Genomic DNA, 26,128 nt, shown 5'->3' on the forward strand with positions numbered 1-26,128 from the left:
TTGAGGCCAAACTGCTAACCTGTCTGTAGTTATTATCATTTCTCCGTGCTTGTTTTTTTACAGTTTGTTAATACAAGTAACTTTTAGAATCAGAAAATAAACTTTTAAAAGTTAGGAAGATCTTAATTATGGATACCTTTGTTTGCACAGTTCCAAAATACTGGTGTGTGTAGATGAGAAGTGCTTGATGGTATTTGAACATACATTCTTCATACTTGTTTCCTATTCTCTGGTCACTTTTGTGTTGGAGTCAACCAATTAAATTACCAGATCAGAGTTCCATAAATGATAAAGACTGTTTTTGAATGGTGCTTGTTGTTCTCAGTACTGTCGGTGTATTTGAGAAACCTTTTTTTCTTTGCTATTTAACATTCCAGGAGAAAAAGAATTGTTGCTTAGAGTAAACAAATGAAAAGCAAACCCCATAGCAAAGCCAGTTATGTTTCCATGACGACATTTATGCTGCACACTTGCATTTTGATGGGGAACTGCATTGTACGATAACGGACAATCTAACCTGATGCTTAGGAGATATTTGACAGTATGCTTTTGATCCAAAGTTTTTTTCCTTGATAGGTTTTCATGTTGCTGCATATCTAAGTTCTGTCAAGTGGGAGTTAAGATTGTAGTTTTTCCTTATTAATATAATAATAATTAAAATACTGTATCAGCAAACAGATAGAGGTTCCATAATGCAAGAAGTGGCATCATGAAGTAATAATGCCTATGACATTCTGGGATAAAAAAGAAGAATGTAATGGCAGAAGCAGAGGAATTGTAGTTCCCCTTCAAATCTGTGCATTGACCATAATGGTGTACTAAAATGGGCAACCTGGCCTACGGGAAGATGTCTCTGTCTGTGGCAGGGGGTTAGGAACTAGATGATCTTTAGGGTCCCTTCCAACCCAAACCATTCTGTGATTTGAAGTACTTCACAAGTGTATCATGTGACGTGCACATACCCCTTTTCCTTCTTCCTGTTCAGACTTATGCTAGGCTCATCATCGTATGATTTGGAGAAGTACTTAAAGAGAAACCTAGTTGTAATTCATATGATCCTCCATCTGATTTTGAATGTCATGTGCTGCTGTTAAGCCTCTTCTACCTGTTTTCTTTTAGATATGTGAAGTTAGGAACAAGTATCTTTAGCTGAATTCATTCTGAAATTTTTAATAATTTACTTAACTAACTTCTACCTAGCAACATGGCCAAAAATGTTTACAGTTATTTGTGTCTTCATTTGAAAGTAACTGAAGGAATTTCACTGGAATCCTCAATGTCTCCTCTGCTAAAGTAATGAAAACGTCCTTCCAGGCAGCCAGCAAGAGTGGAACAGAGAGATGTTTGGCATGACTGTGAGCGTGTGAAGACTTACCCCTTTCACTACAGCAGTCATGACTAGCAGGGACCCCTTTTAATATGCTTACATTTAAAAAAAATTAATTATATATATATATATGTATATATACCCAGCGCAGTTCTTCAAGAAAGGGTCAATCAGCTTCTGTCATAAATTACAGAAGTGGTATCAAAATGACTTTGCAATGCAAAGCTACATACAGATCTATGGAAGGTAATTCTTCTTAATGTTAGTCTGAGGTGGACAGTTCTTATGGTCCAAAATTGAGGTGGTGTGTATACAGCAAGAAGTGATATTGTGACTATAGTGCCTCTTATCATTGAAATGCCAAGACTGAATGACCTTATTTAGGTTGGTGTTCCTAATTAAGCTAATTTTAAGAGAGGCAGTGCTTATTCAGTACAGCATTTCATTCTCAGACGATAACAATTTGTTTGTAGTAAGCAGTTGTAAATGCAGTTTTTTTCAGGTTTTAAGTGTAATCGAATCTATTCTCTTTTAAAAGTGCCTCACACCATTCGACAGATAAACGCTTGATTTTGTGGTGGTTAGTTTGGAAGACTTCAATGTTATGACAGTAGTGAGACATCACTGACAACGTGCTTTTTAGTGGGAAAGTATTAATCTTGGTGCTAGTGTCTTTAAAATATTATAAGAATTGCCCAGAATCACATTATATATGACCTGTACCGTAGCTGATTAAATACGATAATAGATGTGCATTGAACAATATGAATTATTCAAGATTCTTTCCTCAGAAAATAACTATTGGGTATAAAAGACTAATAAGCCTGTTTTGATTGATGACAAACTTCAGTGTTGTTCTACATAAAAAAGAAAAAGGTAAGCGAGAGTACAAATTATGGAAAAGTGTAGCTTTCAGTTTAGGTTGATTCAATCTTGACTTCGATCAGAAGTGGATGAATAATGATTAGTTCGTTCTTAGTCACATTTATGGACGTTCCCATGGTGTTTGGTACCTGCTGGTAGCCTCCAAAGTACCACTGTTGAAACGTATAGGTCAAACTGGGGCAGCTGCTATGACTGCTTCCTCTACTTATTCTTTAAACTAAACTGCATGAACATGATTGACCTTTGTGTGCATGAACATATTTTTTTTTTTTTTAGGTAGGAAGAAGGAGGAATAAAATTTATTTTATTTTATTTTTATTTATTTTTATTTTATTTTTTATTATTTATTTTTATTTATTTTTTATTTATTTTTATTTATTTATTTTATTTTTTTATGTGCTTACATATTGGATGACAGAAAAATTATTTGGCATTTCCTGATATAGTCTGTTGTCAGTAAATGGTGTGTGTTTTTCTCATCAGGTGCTGTTATATTACTTGGAAGAACCAATATGTTTCGCTTTAACCATCCCAAAGAAGCTGCTAAACTAAGGGAAAAAAGAAAGGTGAGATAAAATAAGTATTTGAGTGAATTTCAACCTCTTCACAACTTTACTGCTAATATAGACATACCTTGAACATTGTAGATTTGCTTTAGTTTTGCTTCACATATAATACTTCATATTTCATGAAGTGAAACAAAAAAAGTTTGCAAGCACAGCAGTGTTTGTCTAATATATATTTTATGGTCTGTTGTTAGAGTGGACTGCTGTCTTCCTTCAGCTTGTCTATGACAGATCTTTCAAAATCTTGTGAGAACCTATCAGCTGTTATGCTTTATAATCCAGGGTGAGTATATTAAAAAATGTTCTTGTTACAATTGCACCTGTTCTTCATTTTAATGGTTTGAATATTCCAAATGGCAGTAAGGGAAAATATTTTGTTCTCATGTTAATAGTATATGCGTACTAAATAATGAGCTTCTGAATGAGGTGAGAACTTCTAAAAAAAAATGTTATTTGAACTAAAAATTCAACTTCATGCTAGAAAATGGGAATTCAAGTTCATGCTAGAAAATGGGGTAAAAAGACACTGAGAAGCTTTCTATCCAGCTTAAAACTTTCCTTTACCTGGGGTCTCACTATTGAAATACAAGAACCGCAACTGCACCAGCAAACAGCCCCACTGACAGATCTGACATGCAAGTTTTCTGGGAGAAAAGATCTGGTATTCTAACGAAGGCAGTTCAGCACAGTAATGACATTGCAAATTTGCATTTATGCTTTCTTCAGAATTACAAGTTAACTATTTTTCGTAAGAAAAATGAATTGTAAACTGAAAATTAATTAATTAGTATAAAACCAATGCAGGCATAAGAAGTCTGGAAAATTCATGCCTTATGTTCTTGCTTATGTACCTCCTAGTAGGTGGCCAAGTTAGGATATGGAAAACCATTTTATTATATGGTTACAAGGAAATAGAGTACTTATTGTAGAGAATCTGCTTTAATATCTTTACCAGTGTTGTTTAAGTGACTTATAGAGAATTGATGGTGTTTTTGTTCTGTTTTTTTTTTTTTTTTTCAGTAGCTAGTGCCTGTGTTTTTAATTGAGAGTGAGATGGGATGCTTAAATCACCTATGTGCTTTTGAAAAATTGGCCATAAATTGAATTACAAGCTTGGATAGTACAGCTCTATTCCTGAGTTTTACTGGGGGGTTGTTCTTTATCTGTTAGAATTTAGGAAGATCAGATGGGTAATAATAACTTCAAGTTAAGCAAAGTCTTAAATACTGTGAGTATATCTAATACCGTTGCTTCAAATTCTGTCTTTATTGCTCTTTTGCCACTAAACTACCTGCTGAGAACTTGAAACAGTGAGATAGTTGTTCATAAATAACATACTTTTTTCAGACAGAGAAGAAAGAGAAGGTCAAAAAAAACCCCAAAAAACTGTGCATGTATATATGTATATTTTTCTTCCTGTTTCTTTAGCCTTTTCAAATAGTTATTGAACTTGTAGTGACAACTGCTAGAATTACATCTTCTGAGGGCCAGGGAAAGTTCTATGAAAGTTCCTGGCTGTTCTTTGTTACCTCTAGTTATTGATCTACCTTGGCCTACAGTGGGTTTTTCCAGTCTAATGGCATGACTCTGTTTAAAATACTATTATGAATAATTGTATCATACTGCACAGTGCTGGCCTTGACTTTCCAGTCAGTGTAAACCAGGACAGATTGTTTCAGCATTGCCTCATGTTTACTCTTTCAGATTTACAGCAAAATATAATGGCATGGGCATGGCCCAGTTGAAGGTAGGCTTAACAATGATTTCCCTGCCCAAGGAGTTCATACTGTCTTCAGATAATGCTAAATCACGTCTTGTAGAAGGGAATTTTCCTGTGATTTGTGATTTCAGCAAGAACAACAACAACAACAATAAACAACAAATAGAAGAGTTACTTGATCTAGGATGGAGTAGCTTGCTGCAAATTTTTTTTTTCCCCAACCTTTTGTGCAATATAGCTTCTTTTTTCATTGTCAGTTCTTCAAATATCTTGCCTTGCTTTCCTGGAACTCAATTAGTATGACTAATATAATTAAATTATCAATGTATTCAGCAATTTTTAAAAACTCTACCCATCCAGCACTTCTTCTAACTTGTATTTTGCTTTTTTGGGTGTGGTGAGAGCTGTTCATGTTGAAATTGTGGCTCAAGTTAGGTGAAATACCTTCATATGCCTGAACACTTTCATGCCTGTGTGCTATTAGTCTGTAAACTATGAGCAGAGGGCTAATTATTAATATTGTCCTGCTCTTCTGCATCCAATTAATCTTTGTGGATTGTCTTGCAGGAATGGATATTTTGTCTTGCTTAATTTCTAAGCACAAGCAAGCATTATACTTAAGTCTCACCTTACAGGAGAAATGCATGACTGTTACTTGTGTGTGAGCAATAGAACCTATCTGTTCCAGTTGTTGTTACATACATTTGTTTTTTGAAGTGAGGAAGCTCATAGTTGCATATTCAGAATTTAAACTCTTATCCCTGTCTTTAGAGGCTTTAACAAAGTTTAAAACAATATATGCCATACCTAATAATATACATTGCCCACGCAGTGCAGAGGCGGTTCTCATTCTAATAGATCAGTGATTTAAAAAAAAAAAAAAAAAAAAAAAAAACCCACACTCAAATATGACTGGTTTTACTGTTTTTATGACTTCTGCAATGACAAAGTATGTTCTGAAGTTTGTACTGCTGTTTAACTGACCATTGGTCTTGTAAATCAGTAGAAGAAAGCATATTCCATAATTGATGCATCATTGTGGACAGCAATTTGGCAATAGCAGCTTTTCAGCTTAGGCTGTGGTTCCATGATAATTTTAAGCTTGTTTATGTTGATGCTAAAATTGTTTGCTTTCCATATCATCCACTGTGACAGTAGTGTTTTGTTTTTTTTTTCCCTGTGATGTTGTGAGCTTGTCCAAAGAGGTGTAATTCTGCAGAATATGTCACTTCAAGGGAAACAGGTGGCTGGGGTAATTGCAAGTTAAAGAAAACACGTTTTGAATAAAGCATTTCCCAAGCATTTAGGACTCAGTCATATTCAAAGCCAATGGCACCATACCCATAAAGCGTTAGCTTGCAATATAGGGTGTGGACTCCTTCCTTTATTCTGAACCTTTATTACATTGGGCTGGGCTGTAGTATGAGTTCCTCGTAATGTAATGGCATACTGCTCACCTTCTGTGCAGAGCTAGATTCAGTAGCAGGCCAATTTTTTTTTTTGGTGGGGCTTCTGTAGATGACCAGCATTCTGCCTGCTGTTAATTTGGTAATTCAAGCTCTTCTTTTCTTCCAGTACTGATAACCTAAAGGCTGGTAGCTAAATTTGCAATTTCTGTAGGTTGCAATAAACCTCTTGTAAAGTCTAGTATCTTTACCAATCAATGCCAGAAGAGCCTGTGGGTTATTCCTTTCAGTTGTGATAACAACAGATAGCAGATAAATGACAATTGCTCCGTGTGCGTGGCTTTAAGGTCTACATAGGTAGCTGGCTGAATTTTCTTAATTTCTGGGTATGTCATTAAAGGCTGTCCAATTTGAAGCTGTATGTGATCTAGACCTATTTCAGAGTCTGAGAGAAAGTAATAGTACCTGATTTAAAGTACGGTGTACTTATAAATAAATAAATAAATAGAACTTAAAAGAAACTTGTAATGATTTGTAATAACTCTTAAAGCACTTGGTTTTTCTACTAGTTTTTCTACTAGTTTTTGTACTCTGCTTTCAGAGCACGTTAATGCTTGTTATTCTAAAATGAAGAAAATGGGACAGTAGGGAGAGTTTACACGCTTTTGAAAAAGATTCAGCTTTTAAACAGCAAAAATACTATTACTTCAAGTTTTGCCTTTGTTTTGCAGTTTGAACTACCACTAAAAACACTTAATTTATTCTTTGGGGAGGAAAAAAAAAAAGCACCAAAACCCACTTATCCCTGTCATGCAGGGTGAAATTTAGGTGCATTACCTCTGGCGTGCATTCCACGAAAGCTTTCCCCAGATTGCCCCATGCTGGTACCCGAAAGGTGCATCCTAAATATTAAAGCTCTGCTGCTGCCTGTGCCCAGAACTGCTGCTGTCTTGGGGAGCCAAGCTGGTGACACCTCTGCTATACCTGCCCCGGGTTTTCCTCCGTTGAAAGCGAGGGTCTCCATTGCTGAGCTTGGAGTCATTCTCCTTCGTGGCACCAGAAGTCTTTCAGATCCTTCTACACAATAGCACAACTCCAAGGAGCGGATTGTCCATCTGTGTCCCTCCCTCCCTCCTATGCAGGGTAGGTGACGGGTGTTTTACCTTGCTTCACTGTCCCTAGTATTTTTAGGTCTTGAGTATTTTGTCTTATATTGTAGAAAATTCCTTCCTAATCTGGTGTTTTTCTGGCAAGGAGATGAATGTGTTTATACTGTTTAGGTTAAGTGTTGTCCAAATTAGCAGTTGATTTTTAAACCTGTATTTTCTCAGTCCCACTACTTTTAGTGGTTGTCACTGAGACATTATGCATAACAAGATCTCTACTGTATCTTAGACAGTGTGTCTGGTAATGACAGCTAAATGCTGCTTGAGTAGAGGAGTTTGCTGCACTTTGTGTTTCTTTCTATATGGTTCTATTCTCTAACTTCATTTGTTTTTCTTTAAAGGAGATATCACGCAGGTCTTGCTTATTTTATTTCTTTCCCATGTGAAAATCAGTGATATCTTTAATTTTATTTTTTTTCAGATGGGTGGTCTGTGTGTGCAGCTTTTGCTGTAATTTTTGTTTGTTTGTTTGTTTGGCTGTAGATTTCCCATATGTGGAGATAGTTGCATAAAACTTTGGCTTGCTGTGCAAAATCCTTTGTTCTGTTCATTCCTAGTCTTTGTCTTTAATCCAGTGTCATGCAACGCTGCTTCAGGTAATAAGCTTTGGATAAAACAGTTCTGCTTGTAGATCTGTGTTGAAGATTTCATTTGTGGACCTTCTGTAAGGTATATTACACTGTAACTCTAAAACCACTCATGAGAAACCTTGATCTTGTCTTGTCTTCAGCATGTTGGGTTTTTTAATTAATCTCATAAATTGGGCTACTGAACAGCATTGTACCATCTTTGTAGTCCTGATAGTACTCAGTCTTTCCTAATAGATGTAGTACCGGATCACACTTTTGTGCTGTGTAAATTAAGCTATTGTGGTATTGTACTAGTAGAACTGACTTCCTTTTCTCTGCAGCTTATCTACACTGTCCTTATCACTAGATACTCCACATTTTCCAGGAAAATGGTGACTATTTAATTCTACACTGATCAGATTAAGTTCCTTTGTGGTAGATCTACAAAAGAAGAAAGAGTAGATTCTAGTCCTTAATATCTGTATTTTTTTTTTTAATTTCAAGCTAATATTTTTTTTTTCTATTCACAATAGCGCTCACATTAATAAAGGGAGTAGAGTTTATGAGAAAAAATATTTTTATTAAGGATATCCTAATCCAAAAAACATCAGTCTTGCATCTGTGCTTTGTAAAACTGGCAGTGATTTGTTACAGCCAATGATGTTATTGGGGATGCTGAGATTTTTTTTTTTACTAGCTTCTTAAAGAAAGAAGGCTTCTGCAATCATTGACTGCCTGTTCTGCCTCCTAGTTCCTCTCCTGTCCTGAAACACCTTTGAACCCATAACCAGTTTGAAGCAAATATTACAGAGGTAGTTGTCTCAAAAGTAATGGATTCCTGAACGTGTTGATAAAATGGGCAGCCAGATGTGGAAAACATGCATCATTATTACCCCTGCAATAATAAAGTCTGCAGTGTGAGCACGGTTGGTAGAGAACAGAGACACTGAATATCCGTGTGGGAGGAGAGCCTTCAGTGGAGCTCAGACCATCTTAGGCATCACCGAACCTAAATAAGCAGCAATACACAAGGCTGCGTTAGGCCGTCTGTTCACAGGACTATTTTTCACTTGTCTAAAATTCATTAAATATAAATTTTTAGAGCAGCTAGATGTAGTGTTTGGAAGCTGCTGTTTGGGATGTTGATGGTGATCTGTATTTGCTTTGGGAAATAGCCAGTTACACTGAAGAAGAAACTGTTTCTGTGTAGCTCATTCCTGTCTTTTCTGAACAACCCTTTGAGCAGCTCTAGTTTCATTTCAGTGTAAGATAAAACTTGTTGCCTTCACATGACTGGCGAAGGTGGTAGAGATGCTTAATCAAAGAGAAAACCAGGGAGTTTTCACTGCTCACGTGTTTTTTTATCAGTGATTGCTATGATGGCTCACTTTCCTTGTATAAGATCTCTATCAAAAGCCAGTTACCATTTTTATGTAGATATAAAATATGTTTGCCAAATTATGTGTTTTATAGAAGTGTCACAATATCAAAAGATTTTGCTCTGGGTTTTTGAATTATGTCAGCAGATCTGCAATGTTTTACTTCACTGTGGCTTAACTAAGCATGGGAATACTTGTAAATCGTCTCTGCCAACTCTCTTAGCATAGATGGTTTACATCTGACAGTGCTTAATGGGAATCTGCATTTCCAGACTCCAAATCCCTTGGCTCTATATTATTTTGGACTGAAATAACGATGAATATAGTGACAGCCAAGCCCTAGCTAAGAAGTGAGAGCTAGCAGCTATGAATTCCAGAGGCAGACTAGCTACAATGAGGGATTATCAGGTATAGCTTAAAAAAGAAGAAAGCTTAGTAACCATTGAACAAGACTTTTGCTTTCTGAGGGTCTCTTAAGATTGCTTTTGTACTTGCTCTTGCATAACTTTGTGAATCTTGCACTACTACTACAGAAATTGATGAAATATACTTAAGTTATCTCTCCTTGTGCTGTGGCATTGGGATAGCGCCTACAAGTGCTCATCTTAGACATGATCTTAATGTAAATGTAAAGGGGTCTTGGTGAGAAATTTATATGAAGGCTCTGAATATCTGGAGTTGTGTATAACAATCTAAAATGGGGAAAAATGGAATTTTTTAAATTAGTGTTTCTCCATTATTCCAGCGGTTAGAAAGATGCTTCTTAAACACTTTGGAGTCAAAGTTTACTTGAATTGTTTTATAAGCATTACATTAGTGTTGTATTTTCCACATGTTTCCAAGGATAACTCCTTTCAGACAGTTGTATGATTTCAGAAAGAGATATTAAAATATACCTTACATTTAAAACACATGCCTACGTAATTGAAGTCATGATATCTTAAAGTGCAGTTCCTCAAATAATTGAAGTTAGCTTGTGGTGCAGTCTTGCATTTTTTTTCAGCATTTCTCTCACCTGTGAACTTCTTAAGATGTAGCAGCTCTGAAATAACTGAATATTTGTGTATTTGGTTGAGTACTTCAGCTCATATATAGGTTCTTTATGCTTAAAAAAAGCACAGAGACTATTTCCTTTGGAAGATTGCCTTAAAGAATACAAATCTTTCAAAGGAAATTAAAATAAGAGACTTCTGTACAACTGTAATAAGAGCTGATATTAAAAAGACAGAAAATACTCTCTTGTAATTATTCACAACCTTATCAAGCTAAACATATTAAAATCTCAAAATATTTTAGATAAATGGGCTTGTATTGTGTTCTGTCCATGAATGTTTCACTTCACAGGGGTATGAATTCTTTTCAGCCTCACTCATCACATCATAGTAATGCTTCTTTTCTTGGGAGGAAAAGGAAGAATTGCAGGCATATGCTGTAGCATAGTTCCGTAGCTCACTCCCTTCTCAGAATTGGCCAAGCTAATAAACCATAGGATTATGAGCATCGATTAACTATCATTGGCACTTGTAAAACATGTTTAGAAAGAATAACTATTTAAATTTTACTTTGAATTGTAGTGTGATTGACTGTTCCATGAATCTAACCGATTTAACCTCTAATAAAACAAACTGTTGGTGATGTTAAAATAGTCTGTACTGCTAATATGTTTTTGCTATCAATTCCTCTCTTAATTGATTGCTCTGTTTCCCCCTACCTCCCATGGCAGTCTTTTCCCTGTAAAAGGACCGATCTGTTTAAGGTAGAGAAATTCAATTCCTATGTATTGATTGCCATGTCCGCATGTAGTTAACTTGCAGAGGCTATGCTAATCATTTGTCGTGTTTATCTTAACTTTTTAAATGGTCTTTTTCCCCCAGAAATTCATTCACTTTTCTGTTTGTACTTAAGTGTCAGACAGCATGATACCTAATTTGTAACCCTAATGAAGGAAATACTTTCTTTTACTGTAGAAAGTAGTTTTATAAAACTTTTCATTTGCATCATTGTTATAATAATCATTGTGAATTACATAATTGTGTATCTTGCTCTTATATATTCAAGATTTTATTTTGTTTTTTTTTTCCTAAATAAGGCTAGAATTTGAAAGACAACAACGAGAGGAGCTTGAAAAATTAGAAAGTAAAAGGTAACGTTATTCTCTGGTCTTTAAGTATACGTGTTTGTATATAAGTACACACACGCATGTGTATATATAAATAGAGAGAGAGAACGTTGTGGACTCATTTAAATGATTTTGAATCATGGTATTAGTAAGTAGGGTGTCCTGATATAAATATTCTTATCCCTCTTTCTTTTTTCCTCTGAAAGTTTTGGCATTTCCTTTAAGAATTGTCAATTCTTATGGATTTGTAACCAGATAGACAAGCTTCATTGCAGCTAACAGTGATCTTTAGCAAAGGGAATACCAAACAGAAAGATATATAGAGAGTGGACAATATAAATGTAGTATATTATATTATTCTTGCTCTTAGGTTTCATGGCGTTATTTTAAAGATGACAAATGAGGCTCTTTACCTGGATCTTTTTTACGCTCCAGTCACTTTTGGACTGAATCTCGATTAATCTGTGAACTCTGCTTCTTGTAAATAAAGCTTCTACGATGGCATGGGCATGCTAATAATACTTATCAGAATGCCATTTAGCAATCAGTTCAAAACAAAAAATAAAGCATTGTTACCAGCTGGAGAGCTAAGCTGATTTTTCTGGCTCATCATATCTGCTAAGATTTTACAAGTAAGAGATCTCACCTTGTTGCAGATCACAGCACTGATTAGATTCATAAGCTGAAAGACATCTTCTGCCTTCTCCACTTCATACTGCTTACTCAGTTTTGAAAGAGTTTTTATATAGTCGGACCAAGTTAATTAAACTCAAAGTAAATACAAAAAACAAAACAAAACACACAAATCCAACCCAAACTCTGAGCAATTGGAAGATTTCTTTCAGAAAATGATGCAGTAGAATCACTGATCTTATCCTCTTTGTTATGTTGATAGACTTTGAATTCAGATTGCATTGAAGTTGCTTTGTTTGTCCTCTAATCAATCAGATTTTAACTTCTCCCAAACTAACCAAGGGACTATAGGTTGTTTCTATGTGTATTCAGGTGATTGTAGTATAGGGGTAACTGTGGCATCTTCAAGTCTCAGTCTTTCCTCACTTGGATTCCATTAGAACCTTTAAAAGAGTTATTGCATGGGACATACTTTGTCTTAAATTTGTCTTTCAACTCCATCTGTTCCTAAGCTTATATTCCCGTTTATCAGAAAATCAGTTGGGTTCACAAAAAGAGAAGACATTGTTTCAATTCATCTGTTGACTCAAATTTGGTGAGGCAAATTTCACACCAAGTCCTTTTATTAACTTCTGTTTGTATGAAAATAAGTGTGCATGCGTAAAAATATATATGGTTATTTTTCACTGTGCGCTGTGCGTTCTATCAATATTTTTATTGGATTGGATAAAGCTAATATAGTCTAACGTTATTCTACCAACATAAATGCTATCTAACGTATTTTCTTAGAATTTAATGTATCCACAACATTACATGTTGAAATAAATTATATGAATCTGTGCCATTTTCTCAAGGATTGAGTTACTTCTAAGAAGTATAAGATTTTAACCTGCAGCAAAACAAAAGTATTAAAAAATATCTATATAAAATTGTGGTATGTGCTGCAAAATCTCTGTCCAAAACTTTTTAACTTCTAAGTGATATATTGTCTTTTGGACAAAACAAACAAAAGAGTTTGATATATTTCATGTAAATGTTTTCTTGTAGGAAACAAATAGAAGAAATGGAGGAGAAACAAAGATCTGACAAAGCAGAACTTGTAAGAATGCAACAAGAAGTAGAGTCACAGCGCAAAGAAACAGAAATAGTACAGCTGCAAATTCGAAAACAGGAAGAGAGTCTGAAACGCAGAAGTGTTCACATTGAGAGCAGGTTAAAGGATTTGCTGGCTGAAAAAGAAAAATTTGAAGAAGAGAGATTGCGGGAACAACAGGAGATAGAGCTTCAAAAGAAGAAACAGCAGGAAGAAATTTTTGCCCGTGTCAAAGAGGAATTGCAGCGCCTACAAGAACTTAATCATAACGAAAAAGAAGAGAAAATGCAGATTTTCCGAGAACTAGAAAAACTTAAAAAGGAGAAGGATGAACAGTATGTTAAGCTGGAATCAGAAAAAAAGAGACTTGAAGAACAAGAAAGGGAGCAGGTGATGCTTGTGGCTCATCTAGAAGAACAGCTTCGAGAAAAGCAGGTCATGATACAGCTCCTGAAGAGAGGGGATGTACAAAGACTTGAAGAAGAGAAAAGAGATCTTGAAGATATCAGGGAATCTCTTTTGAAAGTCAAGGAAGCCCGATCTGAAGGTGATGAAAACTGCGAAGAGTTAGAAAAAACACAGGGTAGTTTCATACAGTTTAAAAGGAAACAACTAGAACAGTTGACTATTTTGGAAAAAGATTTAGTTCAACAAATGGATCACCTAGAAAAGGAAATTGCACATGAAAAAGTAGCTGTAGAACACTTAAAATTTGCACAGGAAGAACATGTAAATGTAAAGAAAGATGATGAAAACTTTGCAGATGCTGTGCTCAAGGCTGATGAATTTGACGAGATAAAGACAGCGGAATACAGGCTTCAATCTAAAGTACGGCAGCTTGAGTACCTGAAGAGTAATCATTTGCCAGCACTGCTGGAAGAAAAGCAAAGAGCTTCTGAAGTCCTCGATAGAGGCTTCTTAGGATTAGATAATACTCTCTATCAAATAGAGAAAGAAATAGAAGAAAAAGAAGAGCAGCTTGCACAATATAGAGCTAGCACAAATCAGTTGCAGCAGCTTCAAGAAACATTTGAATTCACAGCCAACGTAGCTCGTCAGGAAGAAAAAGTTCGGAAGAAGGAAAAAGAAATCCTTGAATCAAGGGAAAAACAGCAGAGAGAGGCACTGGAACAAGCTGTTGCTAAGTTAGAAAGGAGGCATTCTGCTTTGCAGCGTCGTTCTACAATAGACTTTGAAATTGAAGAGCAGAAACAGAAACTTGCTACCTTGAACAACAGCTGCAGCGAGCAGGCAGGTCTGCAGGCTAGTCTAGAAGCTGAGCAAAAAGCCCTTGAACAAGACCGGGAACGGTAAGTGTTACAGTAGCTTCAGTTTTTAGGACCAGCGATTCACAAAAAGTAAATCATTTTTATCGCTTAGATTTTGAGAGGGCAACTTTTTCTGTGTCCCACTGTTTGAGTTTCTTATTGTTTCAAGTAGTTTGCCCAGAATTGAGATTGCGTATTGCTTTTTAAAAGATTCTTGCCTGCTCATTGATTTCTGTTTGGATATTTGACCCATCCCCTGCAGTATAGTACTTGCATGAGCCATCACAGCATTCAGTTAAGTTGTTTTTGCCTATTTAGAAAGCTCAGCCAACCCCATGCTCAGCCCTTACAAATGCATGTACTATTATACAAGTTTCTTTTTATTAAAATACTTATGTATAGCATTTTGTTTCTTTATTGGTAGCAAGCTATATGGTGGTTCAAGATTTGTAGATCGATAGTCAAGGTAGATTGCCAACTGTCTCTCTCAGCTGATGTTGTGTGGAACACTCCTGGTATTCCAACTAAACCAGTGTAATGTTTAATGTTTTGTTACTGGCTTTAGGGGTAAATAAAGTAGACTAGCCATATATCTGTGTAAAATTTGTTGGTGTTTTTCAAACTTATTTGAAAATACACAGCTGCTTCGATACAGCCCTGTGTTATGACAAACCCTTTTAGGTATAGAAGCAATGTCATCAGCAACACATGTGATGTTTGGAACTATAGCCTAGTATTTGTGCTAAGTATAGAAGGCTCAGAGGAAAGTGTTTCAGGTAAGGAGGGTTCTTCCTTCGCAGGAGAGGAAGAATTTTTTTATTGTATTTTTGGCCCGAGCAAAAATCCACTGGGGTTATTGGATTCAATCCATGCAGTCTGGAAGAAGGGCAAAATTAGCATTTTAAAAAGGTGTTGTCTGATTTGCTAACACAAGAGCTTGAAAACTTGTCATTATTGGTGAAAGAATGATTTTGTTTTTCTTGAGGTAGAATTAGATTTGCTTTTTTTTTTAATATTCCAGTGATTACCTGATTCTTCTTTCAGAAGCACTTCAAACCAGATGCTTGATGAGAAAAATCACCAAAAACATACTTACCTATAGCAAAACTGATGAACTCTTCTGTATCTTGTTTATTTTAAACCGTTATCAGGAGATAATAGTTCCTTTTTACACCCTGACCTTTAGGTCACTCTTTCCACATGTAAAGCTACGTTGTGTGGATTTTAGTTAGGCTTTTTCAATACCGAGTTATCATTTTGTTGTGGCTATTTGCCTATATTTTTCGTAATTGTCTTGAAGAACATGTAATCTATTTTTCTACACTGAGCATCTCGCTTGAATAAAGCCAGCTATAAACAACTGGAGGTTCCACAAAAATAGACAGCTTCTTAGCTAGCCCTCAAGATATTGCTGGTTTGTGTAATAAGTGGGAAAAATATATTGTCAGATAGAAAAATTAGATTAGAAAAAGATTCCAAAGAAGTGAAAAGGTCTATTTTTTTTGTTGTTGTTAACTTTGAAGACCTCTTGCACAAACTGAATAAAACTTTGTAGTCATTCAGTGAGGGGCCCAGGGGCCTGAATAATTTTGTTCGGACTGTCATTTATGCACTCACAAGGAGAGCTAGCTTTTTATGAATGTTGTAGCAAAAGAAAATCTTAAGATACATGATAGTATGTTAAATATTTCAGCATATTTACATAACGCTTGTGCACAAGTGTTCAAGTTTACACTTCATAGTAAATAATGTCTTGGACCCTAGTAAGCATATGAACTGTATGTGCTGCTTATTATTATTCTAGGTAATATTTTGTAATGGTGTGCTTCGGAAAAAGAGGTTCAAATCTGTTAGCTATCTAAAAATGTTTAAATCCAATATCCATCTGAAATGTTCTATGCGCCTAAGTCCATCATAACTGGATAAAATGTTTTTCCAGTTTGCATAATATGCCGTCTCAAAATCCTTTCACCTACAAGGATGACCCCCAAAATGATAACTTGGAGCTAATTCATACTGGAATTATGCACCCGCACTTTGTCTTTATTGGCAGAAATTTGGGGCTGTAGAATGAGCACAAAGCAACTTCAGAGCCATCTTTGAGGCGATGCGATGCATCACTCAAAAGGGGCAAGGAGCAATTCAGTGCACTTACTGGCGGATGCATCGCACAGCTGGATAAGCTTATAACTGTAGGAAATGATATCTTTTGATAGTAGGATGTTTACAAATGAAGAGATAAGCTATGCTCCCTTAATATAATTGTGATTTTTGTGGTTAAATTGATTTTCCATAGATGCAAACACTCCCCCATATCCATCAGCCATCTCCCATCCACTTTCCCTCAGGATGCAAGATTGTTTTGCTGCTAATCAAAAGAAACAGATGGCTTCTGGCTGTGCTGCAGAAAGTACTCTAAAAATGAAGTAACAATTCAGCCTGCTTTACTCCTGCCTAAGCCACAGCATTTGTACTCACTCTTCAATTTTCAGTTTTAACCTCCAGGAAGGAATAAAGTAGCTGTAGCATTGTACTTCAATTTTGATATTTGTAATTGCAGTTAAAATGTTTGAATCCCTACTTTGCATGCTTTCCACTCCTTTTGCAGGAACTTCTATTCTTTTACTCTTTAATTTTCGAGTAACCCGTAGAAAAACAATTACCTTTGGAGACAAAAGTTGTAATGGAAGTGAGGAAGATTATTACTTTGTTACTAATCTAATCTCAGATACATTATAAGTGAAAGCTATTCTGCAGATTACTTTGTCATAATATAGTTTAATTTGACTAAATGATAAATATTGCAAGAAGTGCTACTTATTTTATACCAGATGCTTCAGGCATTTTTGGTTAAAAATACTGTATCTGATTTTACATATTCTATTGCGTGCATAAATCTGGCTGATACAAAATTTATTTGTTAGAGAAAGTGAGGAGGTTTCCATTTCAAAAGGTGACTTATAACGTATGGAAAATAAATACTAGACTTTTGTTGGTAAATTTTCAAAAATATATATGCAGAAAAGAATAGCTGAAAAAGAGTAAGATTTATATGTATAGTACACAATTTTAAGATTTTCTTATAAATATGCCCTTCCACATTGTTGTCTTGGGTTGTTGTTGTTGTTTTTATTATTACTGTATTTTGTGTTACTTCATTTTTTTCCCTATTTATTCGTTTACTTCAACCTAGAAGCCGAATAACTGACATAATTGGTAGAGTTCTGTAATGAGGAGAGTTTTATTCAAATGATCCCATTAGATAAGTTTAGTCTTTCTGAATTAATATTTAATGTGCTGAGTTAGATACCACTTGTGTTGGAGGTTTATGAAGTTGTTTTATTTAGCTTAGCATTGCTGTTGGAATGTGTTTTTTGAGCCATCTTTATTTTCCTATCTAAATATGCTTAAAGAACAAGTAGTATGCTCTTATCTTCATAGATATTAATAGTTCAGATATAACATGTTTCTCAGTGTAAGTACAGCACATCTTTTAAGAACTGTGGGAATCAGTGGTACCTTAATACAGACAACACGAATTACACTTTAAGATGTCTTTGTAGCCTGGACCAGGAAATTCAGCAGCTGAAGCAAAAAATTTATGAAGGTGATGGTGGTCAGAAAGGAAATCACGGAACATTAGAAGAGAGACTGTCCCATACCAATTCCCCTACCAGCCCAACAAAGGCACAGCCACCCTCTGCTCCACTAGTTGATGATAGGTAGGTAACCTGTACTTCTACAACTTGTTGATATGAAAAGAAATATTTTGAAAGTTCTGTTCTTCTAGGGTTGAACTGGAACTAAATTCTGTAACTGTACCTGAAGAGTAGTCTGGAAATAAAATTATTTTGCTATACTTTAAATAACCAGCAGGCTTATCCGTTGCTCTTGTGCAATTTGTTTTTCAGTAGAGTTTTGTGAATCTCTAGACATAAATGTATTTAAGTTGGTTTTGTGTTTACACTTACTTGTCTGTATGGTATTGCTTTATGTACAGTAAAAGTGACAAAGTAAATCATATTAAGCCTTTTTTAACAAGACAGTTGCCCACAGTTATTTAAAATCTATTATTTTTCCTCTTTGTTCTTTTTACACTTATACATGAAGTCATTAATACCAACTTTTGGATCATTCTTTCTGTTTGAAGACCAAAAGTTGCCTACATTGCAAAATTGATAAAAACAAACCATTAAGTAATAAAGATGCAACCCCAGCCTTCTATTTCTTCCTCATCCGTCTTACCCTCACTCCTACTTGTGCATAGAGTTTTGTGCAAAGCAGTGTCTTAACCTGTGGCCCATTGAATTGTGTAATTGTGATAACAAATTTGTTAACCTTTGTCTGTTAAATGAACACTTGCTCAAAAATCCACATTCCTTGAGGGATAAAGATGGTCTAATGTTAAGCCTGACAATTAAGCAATTAAGAGTTATGCAGTGTTTAGGGTTCCTAAGTGTTTCAGAGAGTCTTTTAACTTGTCTTAAATTTTATCTAAGAATATATATATATATATTTTGCTTCATGCTTTGCTATGTCTTATAGGATAAATGCCTTTATTGAACAAGAAGTGCAGCGAAGGCTCCAAAATATTCATCATAAAGCTGAGGATAATGATGGTACCCTGTTCTTGTCTACAGAAAGTTTTAAGGTGAGCAGTGACTGGTAGGAAATCCTGACCTTCGATGTACTGTGTGTAACCACTGATTTTATTGTTGTTCAATAATTTTCATGTTTTCCTGCGCATACTTACCAAAAAAATAAATAAAAAAAATCAACCAGTAAGTCAGGGCTATCAGTTTTAGATTTTGCTGTTCATATTTTCTAGTGGCTGTATCATGTTCTATTCCAGTTCTTTTCAACGAGGATTATGTAAATGGTAATAAGAAGCTTGCAGGTGGAATCACGATTTTCATTTTATACCTTTAAAATACATGGATAAAATTTCCTTCAGAAGAACTGTAACCGTTTACACTGGAAACAAATGCTCATTTAAAAACTGATAATCTGATTCATCTGAGGACTGGCTTGATTGACTTCTATGCCAGTGGTTTAATAAATATAAGTAAGAAAACAGTTATTTTTAGCTATTAAAAATAACTCTCTTCCTATAAATACTTTTAAATGAACTTACACAAGAAAGGCACTTTATTTAATAATAACCTGTACCTTTTTTGTTCTTAGGATAATGAGAGACTTAATAATGGCACTGTTCAGCGCAAGCTGAAGTATGAGGTAGGTCATAATTTGTTAGAATGAAGTGGTTGCCTTAAATTATGGCATGCCCTGTAATTAAATTTCTTAATGTTTAGCTGCATAATTAGAATTTTGAATTCACAGCAAGATTAATGGCTAATAGAGACAGCAATTTATTTTTCTAGCTTGCAATTAGAGTGATTTTTTTTAGGTTGGGCACAGCTTTTTCCTTATTTGAAAGGTGTGTTGTTGTTGTGGATGTTTCTTACTTGCTTTGTCATGATCTTGATTTGGAACAGTATCCCTTTCCTGATTTTTAGAGGATAAAAGCATTTAATAAGGAGATAGTTTGAATTCAGAATACCACTACACATTTTGTGACTCATCGTAAACTCGCTACTGTATGGATGTTTGTGATGATAGCAGTAGCATTGGGCAAATTTACCTGAATGTCATGAAGGATTACTACATGCATTCCTAAACTGAGCTTAGACCCCTCCCACTGTATTCAGTTGCTTAACTTGTTTGAAGTGTTGTTAATTACTTGACTCAGAGAGTAATTCCTAAATAACCTTATGGATTTAAACCTTAATAGGAGGAGGACTGCAACCCCTCTCATTTGGACTTTTTTTTTTTCTTTTGGACTTTTCCACTGTTATTTTTAAACTATCTTGGACTTTTGACATTATCTTGTGCTTGTTTTTGCACGGTCTTGGATAGTACAGGATTCCTTTTTTGTGCATGTGTGGAAAAATAATAAAGGTCTTATACATTTCTGCATTGTCCTTTGACTTCCCTGTGTTTTTTGAGTAAAACAAATATAAACCAAGTGAAATGGATACTGTAAAAAGGAAAAGCAGTGGTGGGCTGGGAAGATCAACCATTCCTGAATCAGACCTCAATCAGTTTTGTTTGATTTTTCTCTCTCTAATTTCGGGAGATTATGCAATTGTACAAATTTTGGATGATTGTACAAATGTACTCAAAATCAAATCTGAATTAAAGAAATTTTCAAATCAGAAGACTTTTAAAGACGTTTGTTTTCTTCTTTTGGCATTTTTAACAGAAAAGTCAACAGTGGCAGCCACATTATGACTTTCCATTTATTTCCAAAGATGACAAATGTGCTTCTGAGTTGCTTGGAGAAAACACAGGAGTAACAGATCATAACAGACAGAAGGAACATACAGAGATGTGGAATTTCTTTTCCAGGCTTGGAAGAATCTCCTTCCCCTTTACATCAGAAAAGGCATTTGAGAATGAAAGGGGTAATTCAGAACAGGAGAGCTTTGCTTGTCTCTGTGACACTGAAAGTAGTTTAACTCACTCTGAAAGTAGTAATACTTTAAAGAGTAAGAACATTCCTTATCAGAACGTTTTATCTACTTCTTTACCAAGTCATGACTTAAATAATGTGGCTTACTCACTCTGCAAGTTTGAAAATTTCAATCATTTTGACAATAAAATAATTACTTCTCAGGATTGTGACAGCTCAAGAGCTGAATCTGATTGTTCCCACTTGCAACAGCTGTCTCCTTTAGGATTCTTAATGTGTGCTAATGAGCAAGCTGGTTTTAACAGCACATCATGCCTTGTCTTTTCTCAGTCTAACATACACTCTGGAACTTGTAAAGAAAACAGACCATTTAAGACAGAGCAACGGGCAATGGAAGACCAGTCTAGTAGTTCTCAGCTTCCAAATGAAAAAAACTCTGATTTGATCTCTTCCACTTTGATAGGTTCTCATTTGGATGTCAGACCAGAAAGTGCCTATGGTCTGGGATATGTTTTCAGTAAGCTTTCCTGCCTTTACAAAGATACCAGCAGACAGCTGCTCAACAGTACCTTGGTTTCTAAACAAATTAAGGAGTTGGGAAGTTTGTGTGACAAAAGTGAGAGATGTGCACAAGCGGTATCATTAATAAAACGTCTGCCACTTATAAGAAACTTGCAAGTAGATGTATTCTTCAAGTCTGATATGAATCAAGATGTATCCCACTCTAGTGATGACACCAAAGCTCATACTGAAAATTTTCAGCTTGAATCCCCTGTGCAAGAGAATGTCATGATGTGTGGAAGCACAGGAATCTCGGATGCCCATGTGAGAAAGCCCACTGAAGGATGCGTATGCGGTTGTAAAAATGAAGAGCTGGAAAATAGTCTTGTGTTAAGACAGACATTTCTGCATTTTTCTGATGTCTTTTTGAAACTCCAGGTCTGTTCTCTGGAAAAAGTGCTCGAATTTTTGACCTGTGCCCTACCTCAAATTTGTATTAGTATGGAGGAGTTGAAAGGTATCTTTTGGCTCGCTGTTAGCAATCGCAAAAATCCTGATCCAGAACCTGCTTGCTTGCTCTTGTTCAGCTCTGTTTTATATGTTGTTGTTTCATCAGTCAAGCAAGACATCTGTCAGAGTTCCTTGTCAATATTTCATGAGGTTCCAGTCATCGCAATAAGGGAGATTCATGTTGGCTTTGCTGGACAGAGTGTGAGTCTTCTTTCTGCCGAAGATGATTTGCTCACAATATTTACTTATAACAAGCACTACACTCAAAGAATTTGCCATGACATAATGAGCATTTTGATTTCTACAACGGAGGATGCTGTTTATTTAAATCATCAGCTCTTGAAAGATGATTTGATGCGGATGTCACTTGACTGGACGTCAGAAGTAAATGACTTAGTTTTATCAAATGGAGTACTTTTGACCTGTAAATTCAGAACTATATTAGCCGATCTGGCGTACTTACTCCATGAAAATATGGGATGTATTAAACCTTCGTTAGCTGATATTCAAGTAGTGCTGTATGCCACTGTGAAAATAGACTGTGCTAAGCAGAATGTGTATAGATCTCTGGTTCTTACAACTACTCATATAGGTCTCCTAAGGGAAAACAGTATCTTTTATCCTGCACCTAACCTTTTGGATGCTTCATGCCAGCGATCACAATTTGACAGCCTTCAGTTGTACAGTTTGAAGGATATTCGATGTGTAGTTTTGCCAGACAAAGAGAATTTCACGAAAATTGAGCTTGTGTTTTCTAGAAGGAGCAAGGTTGGATCTGATTCAGGAATTGGTTTTTTGAAATACTGTGAAAAAGAAATAAATACTCAAATGACAGTCATCCCATCAATTCTTCAAAGCAGTTTGCATATCCCATCGGAAATCTGGAAATTAACATTCAGTTCAAGTGAAGAAGCCATTTGGCTAATTATGCATCTGACTAGGTGTTGAAATCGAAATACATTTAGATACATTCAAAATAGGAGGCTAATGAATATTGATAAAATACTTTTTTTTTTTCCCATCAATAGGCAAAAGAGTCCTTTGAGCCTTTAAGGGAATACCTTAAAGATGTGTACACACATCTTACCAAAAATCATTATTACTTGATTGCTTACTTTTTGTGTGTCTCTAATATGCTGTATGTACATTTCCTTGGGAAGGTGAGGAAATTAAATGGTTCTGTTTTAAGTGGTATTGGATCAAAACTATAATTACAGCTGTGTCTTCTGATTTCCATTTTGGCTGTTGTTTTTGTCTTCCTCCATCTCCTATCCGTCTTAATTAATGTCTTCTCCATTCCTCCTTGATTGCCTTTTCCTTAATCTGAGTATCTTTGTTTTTTATGCTTCTCATCTATGTCGTGCCCTTGATCTCAATGCTTCAAAACATTTGCAATAAATGTGTCTGAACCATAAGGTGCATTTAAGCCTATGGTACACCACTATGTGGTGTTAATAGTAAGGATGTTTATGGCTTTCATTCTTACAGTTTTGGGAAGAACACTATTGGCAATTCTTTTCTGCTTTAGAGTTTCACATTAGGATTAATATGCTCTTCGATTAAAGTTTGTCGCAAGTGCAAAATGAGTTGTGTGGCATATTTTAAGTCACGTAGGCTGAGGTACCAGGGATTGGTAGATTTACCGCCTCTCTTTTCTCTTGGGTTTCCCACCTTTGCCTACAGCCAAGAGAGTGTAGGCTACATGGAAGCAGTGAGTCAGACGAACAAAAACGGAGAGAACATCCAATACCCTTTTTCAATTTCCACTCCTCACACCCCGCCACCCCACTCTTCTCTTGCAGAGAAACAATATATGGCTTTTTTGAGTCATTCCTATCTACTTTGTCCAGGCAGTTAACTTGTACTCTCACGAACAGAATGCCTTACAGTCCTTTGATATGAGTGCTTAAGGAAAATGTGATGTTAAAATGAAGGAGGTTAGAGGGTGTAAACAGACGTTATGCTTTGGCTTGTTGACCTTTGGTCACATCACTATAACTACAGTAAGACAGCCGTTTCAGGTTTATGATTTGTGTACATGTTTCTTGTGATGTTAAATGGATAGCTAGCAACTGGGGATACTGCCTGAAGGGTGGAGTAAATTTAACCCTAGAATCATCTCCATGTAATGTGTCAGATACCTGGCCTGAATTTCCTCACTTTCTCATGTTTACCAGTGGGGTTGATGATGCTGTGAGACTGCATCTCTTTCTGGCTCTTTAGTATCACATACCAAAAAATAATGAAACTATTGAAAAAAAATAGAAGATTTCCCCTTGTCAAGGCTTGCCTCGAGCTCAGTAAAAGGTTACTCCTTCCTTGTTACTCCTAGCTGATGTTCAAAAAATAAAGAAGCCATTGTTTCCCATCTTTTGTTTTTTCCCTTGCAATGGGAGCTGAATACCTTTGGATCCTGTTGCTTGAATGTGCCATCTGCCTTGTTGGAGGAAGATGGTCCTTGGCAGAAAAAATGGTGGCATCTAATCTGAAATTCTAAATGCTGTAAACATATTGCCAGGAGAGGTGTAATCTTCTACCAGACAGTTAGACTTCAGTCTCCCTACTAGTATAAGAACGTTTCCCATTTGTTCTTACCATACGTTAAGACATGATAATGTAATTCACTTGACGCTTAAAAGGACATAACTTGCTTTGGATGGGAAAGTTGTGGCTGGAAAGATGAAGGGTGGTTTGGATAGCAAGTTGTGTTATGATTTAAAAAAAAAAAAAAATCACAACTTTATGCTACCTAAAGCAATTCCAAAGATGAGAGCAAAATATGTCATTTTACTTTGATGTATAGTTTTTGTTTTTAACAACAAATATATGTATATATATATACACACACACAAATATCTCACAGACCATGGAGTAGACAGTTGTGTTGGAGTGGAACATCACAGCAGCTCACTTAGAGAGTGGCTCCCTTACTCACACTGTTAAGGCATTTCTTCAGTCTTGCTGAAAGTAAACTTGAAGCGTGGCACTGTCTGTGAGGATGGTCTTAAATCAAGGCTGCTAAATGACAGCAATTACTGTAACTAATTGCTTTTCAGATGATACCCCACATTTTAAAAAAATGTTTGTGCACGTTATGTTCCAGATAACATGGTTTTCTTCTTTGTTTTGAAATCTAACTTGCTAGATATTATGCATTTTTATGGAAAAAATGACTTCAATATCTTTTATTCCACTGTAAATTAAACATACCATAATGATGGATGTTTATCACTATCAAAGAGTTATTTAATGTATTAAGACATGTTTTTCACAATACATTGTGTTTGAAATTATTCTTCTATTAGCTGTAATAGTTTCCTGAAAATGATTGCCAATAAATTATGTGTTGACAGAGGTGGTTTTAGGAGTGACTTTATGGTTTTCTTGTTGTTTTAAAATGGATCATATTGTTGTCAAGGCAATGAACTCCTCTTTCCCCCAAGGAAAGAAGTGCTTACATTTGTACACTCCGGAAAGCTGAGATTTACTTGAAAAAGCTAGTAACTTGGGGAGAAGTGAAAGAAGAGCAAAATGGAGGGAAGAAAAAATTTTGTTATGTAAACAAAGATCGTTTAAAAAAAATCCATTCAAACCCAACCTTTTTGTTTTAAATTTTCAGTAAGGAAGAATATTTGTGGAAAACAACTTCTAGCTAAAATCAGTTGATTGAAACTAAAACTCACCTCCTTTGTATTTTCTTTTCCAATACTATTAATGTTATCATTAAGGAAAATGACATTTATAATTGACTACTAACAAAATAATGAGATAACCTGTCTTCTCAATAACCTGATGAGGATTTTAAAAAGTTATCTGTAACAGCATTCAGAGGGGCATCTACCCATGGTTTCAAACTTCACTGCTGCTGTTTTCAATAGTATCATGAAGTATAACGTGTACTTGGTCACCGAGAGTTGCTACAGAGAGGCCAAGTGTCACGAAGCAGAACTGTGAACCACATTCACATTTCTGGATAGTATTGGTCAAGACTGAAGGATTTTGACCAAGCAGTATGTCTCATGGTAGTTACTAAACTACTGAAAGTCAATGTTGAGAATACAGTTATGGATGAAGTGATGGATAGCATCACTAAAAACAAATATGTAGCGTGGTCATAAGTTTAAAGTGATAGTGTTTCAACTTTTTTTAACTTATATTTGCAATGGTGTTGTTGCTTCTTTAAGTACAATTAAGGTTTTCAGACCAAGTACTTTCAATTGAGTTAGTGGATGACTTCCCAAAAGGCAGTTCCTACTTTTATTGCCTACAAATGGTTATGCTACTTTTTGGACACTGTCACTGCAAAACATTGAGCTTTTCAATTGCAAAATTATTTTATTGTTGACAAAACTTCACAATTAGAAATCCTACCTGGCTGTTAGACCAATGTACCTTTGTTACAAGTAACTCTTCACAGCTTTGTTCAGACATTGTAGACTTATCATACTTGAGTTTTCTATAATGAGATTTAAAGGAAATGGTAGGAAACTGTTTTGAGAGTGGATTACTAGGTT

The 26,128-nt window shown here is 35.5% G+C and overlaps 1 protein-coding gene across 18 annotated transcripts in view; it reads left to right on the forward strand.

The window, feature by feature from the left end:
* The window catches only part of KIF16B (kinesin family member 16B), a 158,170-nt gene that overhangs the window by 84,141 nt on the left and 47,901 nt on the right, over positions 1–26,128 (forward strand). For 6 of the 18 annotated variants that reach the window (XM_080587138.1, XM_080587139.1, XM_080587143.1 and 3 more), the window contains 9 exons: positions 2,696–2,778; positions 2,973–3,061; positions 10,742–10,774; positions 11,108–11,161; positions 12,818–14,173; positions 17,695–17,853; positions 18,677–18,782; positions 19,316–19,366; positions 20,394–24,969. In XM_080587138.1, the coding sequence (XP_080443264.1) occupies positions 2,696–2,778; positions 2,973–3,061; positions 10,742–10,774; positions 11,108–11,161; positions 12,818–14,173; positions 17,695–17,853; positions 18,677–18,782; positions 19,316–19,366; positions 20,394–22,562 (4,100 nt within the window). In that variant the 3' untranslated portion in view covers positions 22,563–24,969. Of the gene's footprint in view, positions 1–2,695; positions 2,779–2,972; positions 3,062–10,741; positions 10,775–11,107; positions 11,162–12,817; positions 14,174–17,694; positions 17,854–18,676; positions 18,783–19,315; positions 19,367–20,393; positions 24,970–26,128 lie in introns of those variants that run through there. The other 12 variants (XR_013949285.1, XM_080587131.1, XM_080587145.1 and 9 more) reach the window with 3 other exon arrangements.

This window comes from Anser brachyrhynchus (assembly GCF_964034855.1).
Source record: "Anser brachyrhynchus genome assembly, chromosome: 3".
NCBI classification, from domain to species: domain Eukaryota; kingdom Metazoa; phylum Chordata; class Aves; order Anseriformes; family Anatidae; genus Anser; species Anser brachyrhynchus.